Source organism: Bos mutus, chromosome 10 (assembly GCF_027580195.1).
Source record: "Bos mutus isolate GX-2022 chromosome 10, NWIPB_WYAK_1.1, whole genome shotgun sequence".
Classification (NCBI taxonomy): Eukaryota; Metazoa; Chordata; class Mammalia; order Artiodactyla; family Bovidae; genus Bos; species Bos mutus.
Window position 1 is genome coordinate 32,333,361 of NC_091626.1, and position 17,687 is coordinate 32,351,047.

Below are 17,687 nucleotides of genomic sequence, written 5' to 3' on the forward strand. Positions count from 1 at the left end.
TTTAAATGGAATACATCCTTTTTTCTTATCTTGACACTTGTGCCTTCAACACAGGTGGCCAGGTTTCAATTTAGAATTCTTGAATTCCTCTGAGTTCTGTACCAGACATGGCAGTGCAGAAGGAGTGGTATATGGCGGGCCCCTTCTCTTCCTGTCCGCCCCTGTTCCCCACTCCACTGATCCCACACTACCTTGCACACACCGAATCCTGCCTGTTCACATCTCCTACAGACATTAGCTGGTTTGGCTATATCTCATGCCTAGATATGTTCTGGGAAGATAGACCCAGGGAAGAGACCCACCCATGCTCTGGATGTGGGTGTGGGGCCATTTAGGCAGGGAATTTTAAGGTCCTGGGACCTGGAGCATGATCTAAAAGAAAGAAATCTGGGTTCCACCTTAACGCATCTCCTGGCTGTGGACTCATCACCTTGGGAGGAGGGGTGTGATCAGGTGAGAGTGGGGTGGGGCACAGTATGACCTTTCACAGTATGAAAGTGAAAGGTTTCTCAGATGCTAAATAGGAATTGTAAAATTGTGTTTCAATAAAGAAAAAAAATCAGTAATATGTACATAAATGAATAAAATGGATAGAGTAAATCAGCTACAAAAGTAACATGAATCATCAGTAAACCTGGAATGGTTTTTAACCATTAAAAATGATAAAATTAAAAATGGGTTTGGTTATTCCTGAATTGTCATTTAGAACATGCATTTTCTATTCTATAGTGCGTTCATTTTCCCAGACCGGCTTGTAACATGTACACCCAAGGTACTGCACGGTCACCATCTAGTTATTTGAATTGGTATTTCCGTGAAAGAATGAATCAAGGATTCTAACATACATTGACAGCAACCCATGCTTCCTCTGGAAGGGCTTCTCCATGTACATCTTTCCATTTGTCTAAGAAATGAGGTCTCCAAGTTCTAAGTCACTAAGGATGATTCCCATGGCCTAGAGGGCAGCAACTACATTAGGCAGATTTTGAAGATTGAGGGAGCTGGGGAAGAGCACCTGGGTTAAGGGTCTCAGCAAATAGGATCCATAGGGGTCATTTGTTGGCTCCTGAGCTTTCTGAGAATTTTCAGGTTTTTCCACTTCAGTTTTGATGGTTTAGCATCTTCTCCTTTGCCAGAATGATGGTTTTTTTTCCTGAGCTCTTTCCCATAGGAGACAATACTGGTGCAGTTTCCTCTAGCTTTTTTTCTTCTTTTTTTCCTCTAGCTTTTGATCTATGTGTATGCCAAGCCTAGTTTTCAAGACCCCACCTGGAGAGTGGTGATTAATTACTTCTGAGAGCTGTGTAGCTTCTTTGTGCCAAAGCAAAGCAGATCTCTTAAGCTGCATCAGTCCCTCTTCAAGCCTGGTGTTTTGGAAAATTTTCTGAAAGCTTAGGCATAGTCTGAAGTTGTGGGCTTTTTCCCACACTTTATCAGTTAGCATAGTCGTTGTCTGCTAAGTCGCTTCAGTCGTGTCCGACTCTGTGCGACCCCATAAGATGGCAGCCCACCAGGCTCCGCCATCCCTGGGATTCTGCAGGCAAGAATTCTGGAGTGGGTTGCCATTTCCTTCTCCAATGCATGACAGTGAAAAGTGAAAGTGAAGTCACTCAGTCGTGCCTGACCCTCAATGACCCCATGGACTGCAGCCTTCGAGGCTCCTCTGTCCATGGGATTTTCCAGGCAAGAGTACTGGAGTGGGGTGCCATTGCCTTCTTCTTCATTGCCATTGTCTAGCCCCCACCAAAAAAATTTTAGTCTATCACCTAGCCTTGGCTTTGTTGAAGATCTATAAGTATGAAAAGCTTGATCTTCCTTAGGCAGGCTTATTGTCTGTAACTGTGGGTGAGATTGGAATGTGTACACACACCAGGAATGTGAACTGAGTATGTAGGATGTGGCTTCGGAAAGGATTTATCCATCTTTCCATTCAGTTCTCCTTTGTTCAGATTTCTGTTATAATTGTTCAAAGAGTTGAACCACATATGTTCTCTGTGCCATCGTGTCTTCATCCTTAAAATGAGGATGATGAGAGATCTCACCTCTAGGAAATTCTCAGAGGTAGGCATTGTTGCCCCCATTTTTTCTGTAGGAAAAACAAAGATTTAAAAGAAGATTAAGTAACTAGCTGGGATGAGGCTGAGCAGGGGTTCTAACCAAAGTCCATTGCACTCCAAGGTCATTTGTTTGTTTATTTATGTTATACAGCTTCTTCCTCTTATCATGACTTATGGAGGAAGCCCCAGTGAACTCTGCTTCTGAAGTTTTTCCTTAGGGACCTGTTTCTGTTGTTATGTGTGTTCTTCAGCATAGAATAGCCCAGAAACAAGTGCACCCACTCAGAAGAATGAGTCTAATACTAGATGGGAAATGGTAAGCAATTGGAGAAACTCTTTCAGCTGGAACTTTGACTTTCTCCAGGAGCTGGTCCTATTTTCTCTGCAAGCCCCCCACCCATCACCCCCACTATCCTGTCCCCTTACTCCTCCTGCCCCCATCATGGGATGGGCCAGACAGGCAGCCCCTCTGGCTGATGTCTGAACTCTATCTTTCTTGGTAGTGCAGAGGGATTACTGGGATATAACTAACAAAGGTCAGTGCCAGCTTTGTCTTCTTCCCTAGCATGTGTCTGGAAGCTGTATAAGCCCAGCTAATAATCCTTTGGAAATTCTGAATGATGTACATTTCTCCTAGAAGGTGTTCGAGACTAGAAATTGTGAGTTACTCACTCTGAATTCAGGATTTTCTTCCTCACCAGCTATTAACCACATCTTTAAAATATTGATTTCCCCTGCACTCTGGGTGATTTGTGTTTTCTTAGCTTTTCAAAACTTGCTCTTTTTTTTTTTTTTAATGGAATCAGGGAGCTGAGGAGGAGGGCGGGTATGCTCACAGCCTCTTGCTTTCCCCAGGCTTCGTGGAGCTCAGCCTGTTCGACCAAGTGCGGCTTTTGGAGAGCTGCTGGTTGGAGGTGCTCATGGTGGGGCTGATGTGGCGCTCCATCGACCACCCTGGCAAGCTCATCTTTGCTCCAGACCTCATTCTGGACAGGTGAGACACAAATTCCTTGTATTTCTTCTCCAACTTGAGTGAAGTGCCAAGTGAAGTGGGAACAGAGTCCTGAGTTCTGCAATGAAAACCTCACTCCTGAAAGGGCAGGTAGGAGGAGGAGAAGGTCGTGGGCTCCTTCACTGGGTCAAGAACCTGAGAAGGAGAGCGTGAGTGTGACGATTCAGTGTCCTGTGACTCATTCTTTCCTGTGATGCAGCAGCGCTCACTGGCCAGACCACACAAGGGCCTGTGTCCTGAGGGTGTGTGGGCACTCAGTGTGAAGCTCACCTTAGGTTTTCCTGCATTACAAAAAATCCATTTTGGGGTTTTAATTTTTAAGCTGTCCTGCTGTTCTTTCCACTAGTAGGGGCCATTTACATCTCCAGCTATCTGGACCAGTGGTAAAATTCTTATAAATCTACCAAGTTTATTTTTACATGCTTTAACTCACTCTAACTACACATATTATATAGCATTTTGGGCAAAGCAGTGAAAGGAATGGTTGTTAAAACCAGATGAAAGTTGATGGAAACTGGGGAATGATGGTGTTTATGCTATAATTTCTTGCATTTAGTTTTCTTTTGAAGATGGCGAAACCACTTTTTAACTGACTTAGTGAACTGTACATGGAGGGAAAGCTGGAATGTACAGCAACACTGAAGCTTTTTAGTAGGAAAAGTAGAACACTTTCTTGGTGTTGTATTTGAACAGTTTGAGAATCTCCATGGAAATTGATTTTTGTCTTCCTTGAATTGAAAAAGTGGTAGTGTTGAGTGTTCAGTCACATTGGACCCTAAGCCTGGAGGGAAAGGATCTGCCCCCAGCTCTAGGCACTACCTCTTTAGATCTTCAGAAGCTCCCCGTACACACCTTACTCAGATGAAAAGTAATAGCCAGGGTGTTAGCACCTATTCCTCCTGTTGTCGGGGATGATGGCATTGACAAAGAGCGCTGTTCTAAGTGACGGAGGTGTTTTGGTGGAGAGCAGGGCCTTTGGGAGGAGCTGGAGCATGGACTATGGCTCTAGCAGCAGCAAGCCCAGAGGGAGGTTCTGGAAGCCCAGACCCTTCAGTAACAATCAAAATAGCTAACTTATTGGCCTGTATGTGCCAGGCACCATCTTAAGCACTAATGTCTTAGGTCATTACATCTTCACAGTAGCCCTTTTTGGATGAGCACCATTATTATCCCTTTCCTTCAGGTATGGAAGTGGGAGGTTAGGTAGATTGCCTGCAGTTATGGTGACGGACACGGGGACTGGCTGTGAAGTTCACCCTCTTACCAACAACAGTACATGCCTCTCAGCAGGATAGAGAACTGGATGAGGAAAGAGGAGGAGGCCAAAGGCAAAGTAACTTTCTGCTTTATTCTTTTATCTTAGAACAACTCTATTTTACTCTCTGGCCATTTCAGAAAACTTATTCCTCCAGCTGTCGTTTCACGGTACCATGTTGCAAGGCAGGCTGAAAGGCCAAGCACCCAGTCACACCATCACTGTCATTCATTCCTGCATTCAATGTGTTCCACTTGGAATTTAGATAAAGGTGCACACACACACACACACGAATATACACACATAATTCCCTAGAAGTTAGCGCTAGGAAGTTCTATCCTTTGGTAAACTAATACATTTGCAGACTTTGGGACTGGGTTTGCTTTTTTGTGTTGATTTCTAAAGTGTTGCCACATTTAGAGTTTATTTTCAGTGACTGTTTCACTCCTGGTTTTTAATACAACAAACTCGCCTTTTTGTATGGATTCAACTCCTATATGTAAATAGGTTAGTGTAAATTGACACAAATCCCAGATAAAGTTTAGGCCTACCTGTTGGTTAAGTAATAGAAGAAAAAGAAGTAATTTTTCTTATATATTTATTTTAATTAGACTCACATTAGAAGAGAAGAATTTATAGAAGTTGTGTGTATTTGAGTGTAGAAGAGGAGTTCTTGGGAATTGTAAGTGCATTCACATCCAACAGGCATTTTTCTTTGAGTGTCTACTAGTTATTTTTTGTTGCAGGTTCTACTTGTTTTGAGCACTCTGTAAAGTCTAGAATTTCAAGTCTCAGATTCTTAGTACATCTATTATATATACAGCATAAATATATTTTAGTGTGATGGGTATATATCTGGAGGAGTTGCTTATTCAAGCATGTTTAAACATTTTTGACAATTCCAAAAGTCAAATTATTTACCATAAAGGAGTTCTAATGGGAATCTTTTCTGCAATGTGAATAAAACTTTTTCACACTACTTGAAAGTAACTGTCTTTTGGTGGATTGTCCTGTCGGAGTTCCTCTATGTGGTAGTATGACCATTTAAGCAGTGAACACAACTAAATTAGCCTATTTATTTGTGGAGACTGAGACTATAATTTCTGTTTCCCTTTATTCTTGTTGAGGCTTCTGCAGTGAAAAAACTTGAACCTACTGAGGATGAGAGAAAAATCCAGGTATCTCAACTTATTTCTAACAAGGTCGCTATTTAGGTAATCACTAGAATCCCAATTCATATGAAGATCTACCAGAGAATTTGAACTTCTACTTATTCGAGAAATCGTATATGCTAAGACATTATGTGTCCTTAACATCAGCGGAGCCACCAGGGAAGGGAAAACTGTCAAATGTTATTACAGAGTCAGAGGAAGTGGATGTTTATGGAGTTCTGTGGACTGACAAATGTAAATGTGCTGAGTTTTCATTCATGTTAGGTATTTTTATATTGAATTTTCTTCAAGAGACCCACAGAATTTTCACTTCTAAATTTTTATTTCCCCTTTGTACTCAGATCATTCCACCTTAGTTGAATATTAAAGTCCTTCCCATGTGTCTCCCAACCCCATTGCCTCTCACACAGGTAGACGAGTTGTGGTTCATTAGCCACATGTGTACTGTCAGTACAAAGCAGCGAGCCCCAAAGGACATCTCTTTCAAGATGTCCTTGGCATCAAATGGAATATTTTTATTTTGTTATCAAATAATAGTCTGCTTGAAACTACTACTTTTGTTTTTATTTAGCACTGGTTTATGGGTAAACGGGCTTCCCTGGTAGCTCAGCTGGTAAGAAATCTACCTGCAATGCAGGAGACCCTGGTTCAATTCCTGGGTCAGGAAGATCCCCTGGAGAAGGGATAGGCTACCCACTCTAGTATTCTTGTTCTTCCTTGGTGGCTCAGCTGGGTTCAATCCCTGGGTTGGGAAGATCCCCTGGAGAAAGGAACAACTACCCACTCCAGTATTCTGGCCTGGAGAATTCCATGGACTATATACTCCATGAGGTTGCCAAAGAGTCTGACACGAGTGACTGACTTTCACTTTTTCACTTTCACTGTGGATTAATGGGGTGTAAAAGTAAATTTCCATGAGTGGTTTTGTTTGATATATTGTTTTGATATTTTAATACCCAACTCATATACCTACTAGATTGACAACTCATATACCCAACTGGTTGAATTCAAATCTTTTAAACCTGTCCTAATATCTTACTCATAAATCAGTGTCAATCCATAGTTACTTACAGGGTAAATGAAATAGGTCTTGTTGATATTTTAAAGTCCTTACTCACTATTCTGTATAATTCATCTTAAAGTAGAACTTTAATTAGGGTGTCCTTTATAAAGTAAGGGCTTCCCTGATAGCTCAGTTGGTAAAGAATCTGCCTGCAATGCAGGAGACCCCAGTTCCATTCTTGGGTCAGGAAGATCTGCTGGAGAAGGAATAGGCTACCTACTCCAGTATTCTTGGGCTTCCCTTGTGACTCAGTTAGTAAAGAATCTGCCTGCAATGCAGGAGACCTGGATTTGATCCCTGGGTTAGGAAGATCCCCTGGAGAAGGGAAAGGCTACCCACTCCAGTATTCTGGCCTGAAGAATTCCATGGACTGTGTAGTCCATGGGGTCGCAAAGAGTTGGGCACGACTGAGAGACTGTCACTTTATAAAGTATTTTACCTCATTGCCTCTATGTTTCTCATATTTCTTTTCTAAAAATTTGTTTGATTTCTACAGCCTGTGAAGTGAATATAAATATTCTAACCTTGCCTGCCCCCACCCCCAAAATGAGATGGTTGGCTATCACACTTGCTGGAGAAAGCAATCAGACCTAGTTCTTTACAATGGGTTTAGAAATTCTCTTTTTCCATGAGGTACATATGTTCTGATTTTTGTGAATTGCAGCATTCATCAGGGCTTAAGATACCATGTGATAGAAGTTCTCCCTCCATTTTTGAAATGTGAATTTACACTTAAAATATTATGTATTTTAATGAGGAAACAGTGCTGACTTCAGTATTTAGGGATGTGTTCTTGGGCTCAGGTGACAGCTCCTGCAAAATAGGGTTAATTTCAAAGGAGTCCTCTTATACTACTTGGGGAAGTGGATGTGTGCGTGTGTGCACATGTGTGCCTGTGACTTCTCTGAGTTGCACAAAAGAGTAAAGAGCCAAACTACTAAACTGTCAGTGCAGGACTTGTTGGACTTTTTGTTTTTGGCCCCAGAGATATTTTAAAACTAACTTTTCTCAGTATCAAATGTCCTTAAACCCATCAATTACAATTTCCAATAACTCATTATCCTAGGCAGAGTGATTTGGTGATTGGCTTGAGGGGCATTCAGTGAATAAGTATTCCTTGTGCCTCTGCTGTGTTCAGGGCATGCATGTCCTTACTGGACAGTTGCAGCAAGCTGCCTGGGAAAAGCCAGAGCAGGGGAGGTGGGTGGGTGACACGTGGAGGGCTGGGGTTTCCTACAGGCTTTGGTACCTTTGGCTGTGATTCTCCAAAGTGGCCTTTCCCTTAGAAGTGATTTCTAAGGGGCATGATGTTTTATCATTTAAACTGCACACTTTCAGAAATTCTAGACTGGTTGCTGAAGATACCACACTTGCTTACCAAAGTGTGCAGTTTGCGTACTTGTAACTTTGTATAGTGAGTTTGCAGGAATGTGCAGGATACTGGTGAGTGGCCATCATAGCACCAAATAGGAAAGGCTTTACCAAGATTGGTGGCACCCACTGGTGTCAGTTCACTGAACTCTACAGAGGCCCTTTCTCCAAACCCCACCATCGCTGGAAACGTCCTGGGTTGAGATTGGAGGAAGAAGAAGGGACTGGCCACTTCTTTGAAGATCTCAGGTCCCCTTCAGGAGCTCCTCCAGAGACTGAAAATGAAACTTTCATGATTTCACTTTTACCACAGCTGCCCTTTGATGTGTACTGCAGGCTTTTAGAAGCAAATGAAACTTTCATGACAAAATCATCTAAATGCTTGCTTGTCAAGGACTTACAATAGCTCTATGATGGATGATAATGCATGTTTTGGGCGGGGGGAGCAGTGAGGTGGAATAATATGTGTCTGGCTGGAGTGGATTGAAGCTGGTATTTTCTTGATGCAGTTCAAGTAATTTACTTCAAAATACACTTATACAGTTCATTTCCATAAAGAGTGCTCAAAAGAATTTTGATTATATGGTCCAATGTTTGTCTAAAGCTTTTGCTTAAAAATAATCTTTGACAAGTCAAAATTATCATGTCTCCATTTCTACCTTTTTTTCCTGATTCTGATCTATCTGCTATAATTTTGATTTCTTTGTATGTCATAGTAGCTTTTTTTCAAACTACATTTAAATGTATGTTCATTGCCCCACCAGTTTGTAACTGACCACCAGGATGTGAGAGTTAAGCTCTAGATATAAAGTGTTATTTCTTTTTGGAATATTTGCTTCTGTAATGTTCAGTCTTTTCTCATTAATACTTTAGAGTCTTTGGATGAGAACATGAACTGTCTCTTTTTAGTAAAATATGTCATATTTTGAGGGTTGGCTGAAATAGTTTAGATCGAAAATAATAAACAGAAATGATATTCCTTTAAGAAAACATTTGGTGAACAGGTAGAAGGCAAATGTACTTCCAGTGCACACTGTTGCCTAAATAGTATTTATTCAAATGTTTGGTTCAGGGACTTATAGGAAATCTCTGTCTTCCTTATATAAAAATTATTCTGGTAATTTCATATTTCTGGGTGTGCTCTCATTACTACCTTGTTAAAGGGTGTGCCAGATGAAATTTGAGATTAAAAAGAAAATACTCCTTACTTTTGATGGTTACCTAAAGCTATATGTTTCTTACATTTCCAAATGGACTTTTGTAGGGATGAAGGGAAATGTGTTGAAGGAATTCTAGAAATCTTTGACATGCTCCTGGCAACGACTTCAAGGTTTCGTGAGTTAAAACTCCAACACAAAGAATATCTCTGTGTCAAGGCCATGATCCTCCTCAACTCCAGTAAGTAACCACACACCTGGGCCATGTTTTATGGGGGAGAGATGCTGTTTCTAGAGTTGGCATGGTGTTGAGGAGAACAGAATTTCTTATTTTACTTAAAAAGGGGAAAATGGCTTTCTTTCTGACTTCTCTGTTTCATGTATAGGGATTTAAACTGTACTTAACTTTTGGTAATTTGAATATAAATTATTCATTAGGTGAATTACTGGTGGTAATTTAAAAAGTGGCTCAAGCCACTCCACCGGAAAAGGAAAAAATGAACTTTAAAATGTTTACCTTGCGTTGTTTTGTGTTTTTTGACATTCTAATTTATTTTGTTGTGGTGTAACTGACATATTGGGCTTCCCAGGTGACTCAGTGGCAAAGAATCTGCCTGACAATGCAGGAGATGCAGGAGACTCAGGTTTGATCCATGGGTCGAGAAGATCCCCTGCAGTAGGAAATGGCAACTCAATATATATATATATACATATATATATATATATTTTTTTTTTTTTTTTTAAGTAAAGATGCTTCAGTATTCTTGCCTCGGAAATTCCATGGACAGAGGAGCCTGGTGGGCTGCAGTCCATGGGGTCACAGTCAGACAGAACTTAGTGACTAAGTACCCACACAATTGACATAACATGATATTATTTAACACGTACAACATAAATGATTTGAATTTGTATAATTGAGAGATGATCACATTAAGTGTGTATGTCAATTCCAATCTCCCAATTTATCCCCCTCCCCGCATAATGTAAGTTTGTTTTCTACATCTGTGACTCTATTTCTGTTTTGAATTAATAAATTCATGTGTATCATTTTTTAAGATTTCACATATAAGCAATATAATATTTGTCTTTCTCTGGATGAGAGGATGAGATGGCTGGATGGCATCACCAACTTGATGGACATGAGTTTGAGTGAACTCCAGAAGTTGGTGATGGACAGGGAGGCCTGGCGTGCTGCGATTCATGGGGTCGCAAAGAGTTGGACACGACTGAGCGACTGAACTGAACTTACTTTACTTAGTATGATAATCTCTAGGTCCATCCATGTTGTTGTAAATGGTGTTGTTTCATCCTTTTTAATGGCTGAGTAATATTCTGTTGTATATGTGCACCACTTCTTCTTTATCCATTCACCTGTAGATGGACATCTAGGTTGTTTCCATGTCTTGGGTATTGTAAATAGTGCTGCAATGAACATTGGGGTTGCATGTGTCTGTTTGAATTATGGTTTTCTCCAGATATATGCCCAGGAGTGGAATTACAGGATCATATGGTAGTTCTATTTTTATTTTTTAATGAACCTCTGTACTGTTCTCCAGTACAGATGCTGTAGCGATTTATATTTGCAGCAACAGTGTAGGAGAGTTTCCTTTTCTCCACACTCTCTCCAGCATTTATTATTTGTAGACATTTTGATGATGGCCTTTCTGACTAGTGTGAGGCGATAACTTCCTTGTAGTTTTGATTTGGATTTCTCTGATAATTAGTGATGTTGAGCATCTTTTCATGTGCTTTCTGGCCATCTGTATGTCTTCTTTGGAGAAATGTCTGTTTATATCTTCTGTTCATTTTTCAGTTGGGCTGTTTGTTTTTCTTTGATATTGAGCTTCATGAACTGCGTGTATATTTTGGAGATTAATCCCTTGTTGGTTGCTTCATTTGCAAATATTTTCTCCCATTCTGTGGGTTGTCTTTTTGTTTTTATGGTTTCCTTTGATGTGCAGAAGCTTTTAGGTTTAATTAGGCCCAAGTTAAATTTAAATAAACAAATTTATTTTTTGCTTTTATTTTCATTACTCTAGGAGGTGAATCAAAAAAGCTATTGCTGGGATTTATGTCAGAGAGTGTTCTGCTTAGGGCTTCCCAGGTGGTACTAGTGGTAAAGAACCCACCTGCAATTCAGTAGACAGGAGAGATGCAGGTTCGATCCCTGTGCCAGGAAGATCCCCTGGAGAAAGGCATGCCAATCCACTTCAGTATTCTTGCCTGGAGAGTCCCATGAACAGAGGAGCCTGGTGGGCTGCAGTCCAGTCACAAAGAGTTGGACATGACTGAGCATGAAGGCATGTGTCCTGCTTATGTTTTCCTCTAAGAGTTTTATAGTGTCCGGCCTTACATTTAGGTCTTTGATCCATTTAAAATTTATTTTTGTGTATGGTGTTAGAAAGTGTCCTAATTTCCTTTTTTTACATGTAGCTGTCCAATTTTCCAGCACCACAATTGAAGATACTGTCTTTTCTCCATTGTATTTTTGTGCCTCCTTTGTCCATAGATTAGTTGACCGTAAGTCCCTGAGTTTATTTCTGGGCTTTCTATCTTGTTTCATTGATCTACATTTCTGTTTTTGTGTCGATACCATACTATTTGATTACTGTGGCTTTGTAGTATAGTTTGAGGTCAGGGAGTCTGATTCCTCTAGCTTTGTTTTGTTTTCTCAGGATTCCTTTGGTTATGTAGGGTGTTTTGTGTTTCTGTATAAATTTTAGAATTTTTTTGTTCCAGTTCTGTGAAAAATGTCATTGGTAATTTCACAGGGATTGCCTTGGGTCATTTTGACAGTATTGATTCTTAAAAGAATCCTTCTATATGGATAGTTGTGCCATGCTTAGTTGCTCAGTTGTGTCTGACTCTTTGTGAACCTATGGACTGTAGCTCGCCAGGCTCTTCTGTCCATGGGGATTCTCCAGGAAAGAATATTGGAATGGGTTGTCATGCCCTCCTCCAGGAGATCTTCCTAACCCAGGGTTAGAACCCAGATCTCCTTCATTGCAAGTGGATTCTTTACCATCTGAGCCACCAGGGAAGCCCATGAATACTCGAGGGAGTAGCCTATCCCTTCTCCAGGAAACTGGGGTCTCTTGCACTGCAGACAGATTCCCTGCAGCTGAGTACCAGGGAATCTCTATGGATAGTACTTTCATAAAATAAAAAAATTTTTGAAAAGTACTAAGCCCTAGTGTTTTATTGTTATATTCAGTTGATTTAAAATGACTCTATCAGTTGCTGTAAGAGTTTCCAAGTGCTTACCCTCAATTTTTACTTCTCTCTTTGTGTACTGGTAACAGGTCGTACTTTGCATAACTCTAGTATTGAGCAGGAAATATTGTCTGGGAGATAACTGGATCATGGTACAGGGACAGGGTGAGGGGAGGAAGTTAGGTCTTGAAGGAGGGGAGGTGGGGAATGAAGAAGAAATTTGAAGGTCGTGTGAAGCTCAGACACCCTGAAGACAACTTTGGGTACTTACTTGTTGGGTCTGAATCTGGCCTTACTTATAAGACAAGACATTTCCCCTGCACCCAATGCACTCTCTATGCCATATCTAGAAAACAAACATTTGTGAGTAGAAATAGTAAATCGTTGGACAAGTGAAAATTGTAGGGGAAGTCAAGAAAAATGCTAAATGTTTTGGGGCTTTTATCACCTTCTTGACATTGACTGTTACCATTCAGCTTCTATAGAATAATTTGAGGACATGGCTTAAATCAGTGATTAAGTTGATGTGCATATAGGTAATGACCAGGTAGGACATTTGAAACTGATTGTGGAAGGAAATCAGCTTTTTCAGATCCTGTCTTTGAATCTACCTACTTACATTATCTCAAATGTTTGCTGTTGTTTGTCTCTGTTAAAGGAAAGATTTCCCTGGAAAGTTCATTTGTACCTTGGCACAAGAGGATTATCAAATGCCAAATTATGGGACTTCTCTCACTTGCAGAAATAACTTAGGACTCTTTTCTGTGTAGCAGAGTGCTCCTTGGAAAGCAGTTGCTTCTTGTTAGAACACTTTCATGTCTAAAGGCTTCTGTTTGGCGAGGCTCCTTACAGACATTTTAGCCTCTGAGACATCATATTGTGTTGTTAGGAAGCTAGAAGCATCATCTGTGCAAATGGGAAAGATTAAGGCTGCGGCGTTCCTTGTGCAGCGTCTCACGGAGCTGCCATGTGGAGGGGATTACAGAGGGTGAGGCAGGCATGTGATGTAATTATCACTCATGGTGGTAAATGGGTAGAATTTGTTTACAGTAAACCCCAATTTAAGAAATCTTCTTTTAAAAAGTTTCTTTTGGCCTGGTGGTCAAAACAGTTTTCAAAGTGAATATATTCTTTTTTTTTTTTAAGCTGTGCCACATGGCATGTGGGATCTTCGTTCCCTGACCAGTGATCAAACCTGTGTCCCCTGCAGGGGAAGCACAGAGTCTAACCTCTGGATCATCAGGAAAGTCCCAAAAGTGAATTTATTCTGTTCAGCATTACTGTTCAGAAAATGGGGTTCTCATTCTATTGGAAAATTTCCACTGTTAGGAGAAGTCTTTGCTAGATTTTAAGCATTTCAAGTTACAGGCTATTTTTCCTTTTGATTATTTATAACATGAACTTGAAAACAGGGACAGAATCCACTTAGGCACCTTTAATTTAAGAAACCCTACAGAATATATAAAACAGACACAGGCCACAAAGGACAGTGATTCCCAAGAGAGGAGACACAAAATGAGTCCTTGATCGACCAGTTGACTGCCTAGAGCCAGTTTCCAGATTGTAACACGGGGAGAAGTAACCAAGTGGACACCAGGGGTCTTCCTGAACTGAGGGACAGAGTTGTGAGTTTGGGGAGGCTAAGGCAGCTAGGATTTGCAGGGGACAGTACTGGGGAGGAAAGAGCTGGCCAGAGAGGCTTTCGAGATCTGCAGAGGGTTCCTTTCAGGTCTTCAGCTGAACATCAATTTCATGCTTAGTATGATAATAACTAAGGACAGGGAAAGAATCATCAGAAAGAAGGAGGCAGAACAACCCCTGGAAGTTCACAGAGGGCCAGGAATAGTTCATGTTCTTACCAGCCACGGGGAAAACCTTGAGCTCTAATGGATGTTGGCTGTGGTACTCAGAAAGGTGTTTCAGTAGTGAGGTAACACGAGCCCTAGAACAAAGGCTGCTCTGGTCCTTCCAAAGGAAACTTAAAAACAGGTCTGAAGGATCAAACTATTGCCAAGTAACTTAACTGCACCCAAGAATAAAGCTCCAGACAATTTAAAGGAATAGAAGAATATACAACACCTAACAGGGTAAATCAATCAAATGTTGGCAGGCCTGCAAAGAAGCAGAAAATATGACCTAAAATGAGGGAAATGACAATAACTGGAAAAGATGCCAGATGATGCAGATGATAAAATTAGTCGACAAGGACATTAAAACAATTAGTATAACTATATTCCTTATTTCTGAGGAGTACTAGAGAGGAAAAAGCTGGCCAGAGAGACTTTCAAAATCTGCAGAGGGTCCCCTTCAGGTCTTTAGCTGAATATCAGTTTTGTGCTTATTGCAATACTAACCAAGGATAGGGCAAGAATCACCAGAAAGAGGAAAGCATGAACAGGTTAGAAGAGACATAGAAAATATGAAACACACTCAAACTGAATTTCTAAATGTGAAAAGTATGTTTAGATGGATTTACATCCTAGGAAGATCCCCTGGAGAAGGGAAAGGCTACCCACTCCAGTATTCTGGCCTGGAGAATTCCATGGACTGTATAGTCCATGGGGTCACAAAGAGTCAGACATGACTGAGCGACTTTCACTTTCACATCCGATTAGGTATAGCAGAAGAAAAAAATAGTGGATGTTAAGCGATAGCAATAGAAACTATCAAAAAAGAAAGAATGGAAAGAAGAAAAGTTTTTAAAAATGAACAGATTATTAGGAAGCTGTGGGACAACTACAGTTATTAATATACATGAATTTGTAGTCCCTGAAAGCAGAGAGGTAAGAAAATACTTGAAGAAACAATGGTTGAAATTTTTCAAAATTTAATGAAAATTATAAACACACTAGGATTTCCTTTTCCTAAAGGAAAATCAGTTGGATTGATTTTCTGAATATTCATTGGAAAGACCGATGCTGAAATTGAAGCTCCAATACTTTGGCCACCTGATGCAAAGAGCTGACATTGGAAAAGACCCCATGCTGGGAAAGATTGAAGGCAAAAGGAGAAGAGGATGGCAGATGATGAGATGGTTAGATAGCATCACTGACTCAATGGACATGAATTTGAGCAAACTCGGGGAGACAGTGAAGGACAGGGAAGCCCGGTGTGCTGCAGTCCATGGGGGCACAAAGAGCTGGACATGACTTAGTGACTGAACGACAACAATAAACACACAAATCCAAGAAGCTTGATGTATCCCAAGAACAGGAAACATAAAGAAAACCGCACTAAGGCACATCATGTTCAAGTTGCTTAAAATCAGTGATAAAGAGAAGAATCTTAAAAGCAACTAGAGAATAAAGATATTACATACAGAGGAACAAAGAAGAGGATGACAGCAAATTTCTGTTCTGATGCAAGTGAATGGGGCAAGGGAGCAGCGTTTTCAAAGTACTTTTGGAAAAACATTGTTAAAGTAGAATTCGTTTTAGTATACATGCTGCCAAAGTGAGCACTAAAGTAGAATTCCTTACACAATGAGAATGCCTTTCAAAACGCAAAGGCAGGGGACTTCCCTGGCGGCCCAGTGGTTAAGACTTCGTCTTCCAGTACAGGGAGTATGGGTTTAATCCCCGGTCAGGCAGCTAAGATCCCACATGCCTCACGGCCAAAAAACCAAAACATAAAAACGAAAGAGATATTGTAACAAATGTAATAAAAACTTTAAAAATGGCCCACCTAAAAAGAAAAATCTAAAAAAATGAAGGCAAAATAAAAACTAAAAATAAATAAAAATATTGTCAGACATACAAAAACTCAAAGTATTCATCACTAGCACTATAATATTAGTGGAAGTCTTTCAAGCAGGAGGAAAATGATACCAGATGTAAATATGGATCCATGCAAAGGAATAAAGAGGTCCTGCAGATGATAACAATGTGGGTAAATATAATGAATTTATCTTATTATTTAAGACTCTTTACTTTCATTTAAAAGATAATCCAATGTTTATAGCAAAAAAAATAAATAAACGTATATTGTGGGTTTATATAGAAGTAAAACAGATGACAAGACCACAAAGGCTGGGATAGAACAAATGGAAGTGTCGTGTGGTATAGGGTTTTTATTTTGTACATGAAGTACTATAGTAGTACTTGAAGATAAACTCAGTTCAGGATGGGGAACACATGTATACTTGTGGTGGATTCATTTTGATATTTGGCAAAACTAATACAATTATGTAAAGTTTAAAAATAAAATAAAATTTAAAAAAAATGTATATCACAAACCCAAATGCAACCATGAAAATAACAAAGAATTAGAGCTAATACCAACAATGGTGATAAAATGGAACCATAAAAATTAGCCAAAAAGAAGAAAAAAAAGGCAGTATAAAGCATAGATAGGACAAATAGAAAACAATAAACAAGGTGGTAAATTCCTAATTAATTAATCCTAACAATAATTATATTAAACCTCAGTTAAAAGGAGAACATTTTCAGATTGGATAAACAGCACAACTGTTTACTACTAACGAGCTCATTTAAAGATATAATTTAATGGTAAAGGATGGGGGAAAGATATTACATTCTGAGACTAATCAAGAGAAAGCTGGAGTGGCTATATTAATGTTAGAAAAAAGTAAATTTTAGAGCAAAATTTCTAGGAATAAAGAAGTTCATTTCACAATGATAAATGAGTCAGTTTGTCAAGAAGATGTAAATACCCTAAACATTTATGCACCAAATAAGAGAACCTCAAACATTATGAAGTAAAATCTGATAAAACTGCAGGGAGGGGACTTCCTTGGTGGTCCAGTAGCTAAGAATCTGCCTTCCATTACAGGGAACACAGGGTCGACCCCTGGTCTGGGAACTAAAGTCCTACATGCCATGGGACCGCTAAGCCCAACCAGGGAGCCCATGCGCTGCACCTGCTGAGCCTGCACTTCGCAACTGGAGAAGCCCCACGCTCCACAAGACCCAGTGCAGCCAAAACAAACAAATAACAATAAAACTCATCCAAAAAAAGCTACAGGGAGAAATGAACAAATCCTTTATTATAGTTGGATATTAATACCCCTTAATAATCGATACAGCAAGAAGACAGAAAATCAGCAAGTATAGAGAAGACTTGAATAACACTGCCAGCCAACTTTACCTAATTGACATTTTAAAAGCACTCATCCCCCAAACAGCAGAAGACACATTTTCTGTAAGTGTTCATTGAATTATTTACCAGGATAGACCATATTCTGAACCATTAAACAAAACTGAATATATTTAAAAAAATTTAACTCATACAAAGTATTTTCTTTGACACTATCTAACTAAATTAGAAGTTAATATTAGAAAGATCTTGGAAAATTTCCAAACACTTGGAAACCAAATAACATATATCTAAATAATCTGTAGACCACAGGAAAAATAATCAAAATTAGC

General features: G+C 39.8%; 1 protein-coding gene across 2 annotated transcripts in view; it reads left to right on the top strand.

Moving 5' to 3' along the window:
- Positions 1–17,687, top strand: part of ESR2 (estrogen receptor 2) — a 65,423-nt gene that overhangs the window by 33,522 nt on the left and 14,214 nt on the right. Inside the window, exons 6-8 of one of the 2 annotated variants that reach the window (XM_070377747.1) lie at positions 2,913–3,051; positions 9,195–9,328; positions 17,092–17,441. In XM_070377747.1, coding sequence (XP_070233848.1) covers positions 2,913–3,051; positions 9,195–9,328; positions 17,092–17,186 — 368 coding nt within the window. In that variant the 3' untranslated portion in view covers positions 17,187–17,441. Of the gene's footprint in view, positions 1–2,912; positions 3,052–9,194; positions 9,329–17,091; positions 17,442–17,687 lie in introns of those variants that run through there. The other variant, XM_005898252.2, reaches the window with a different exon arrangement.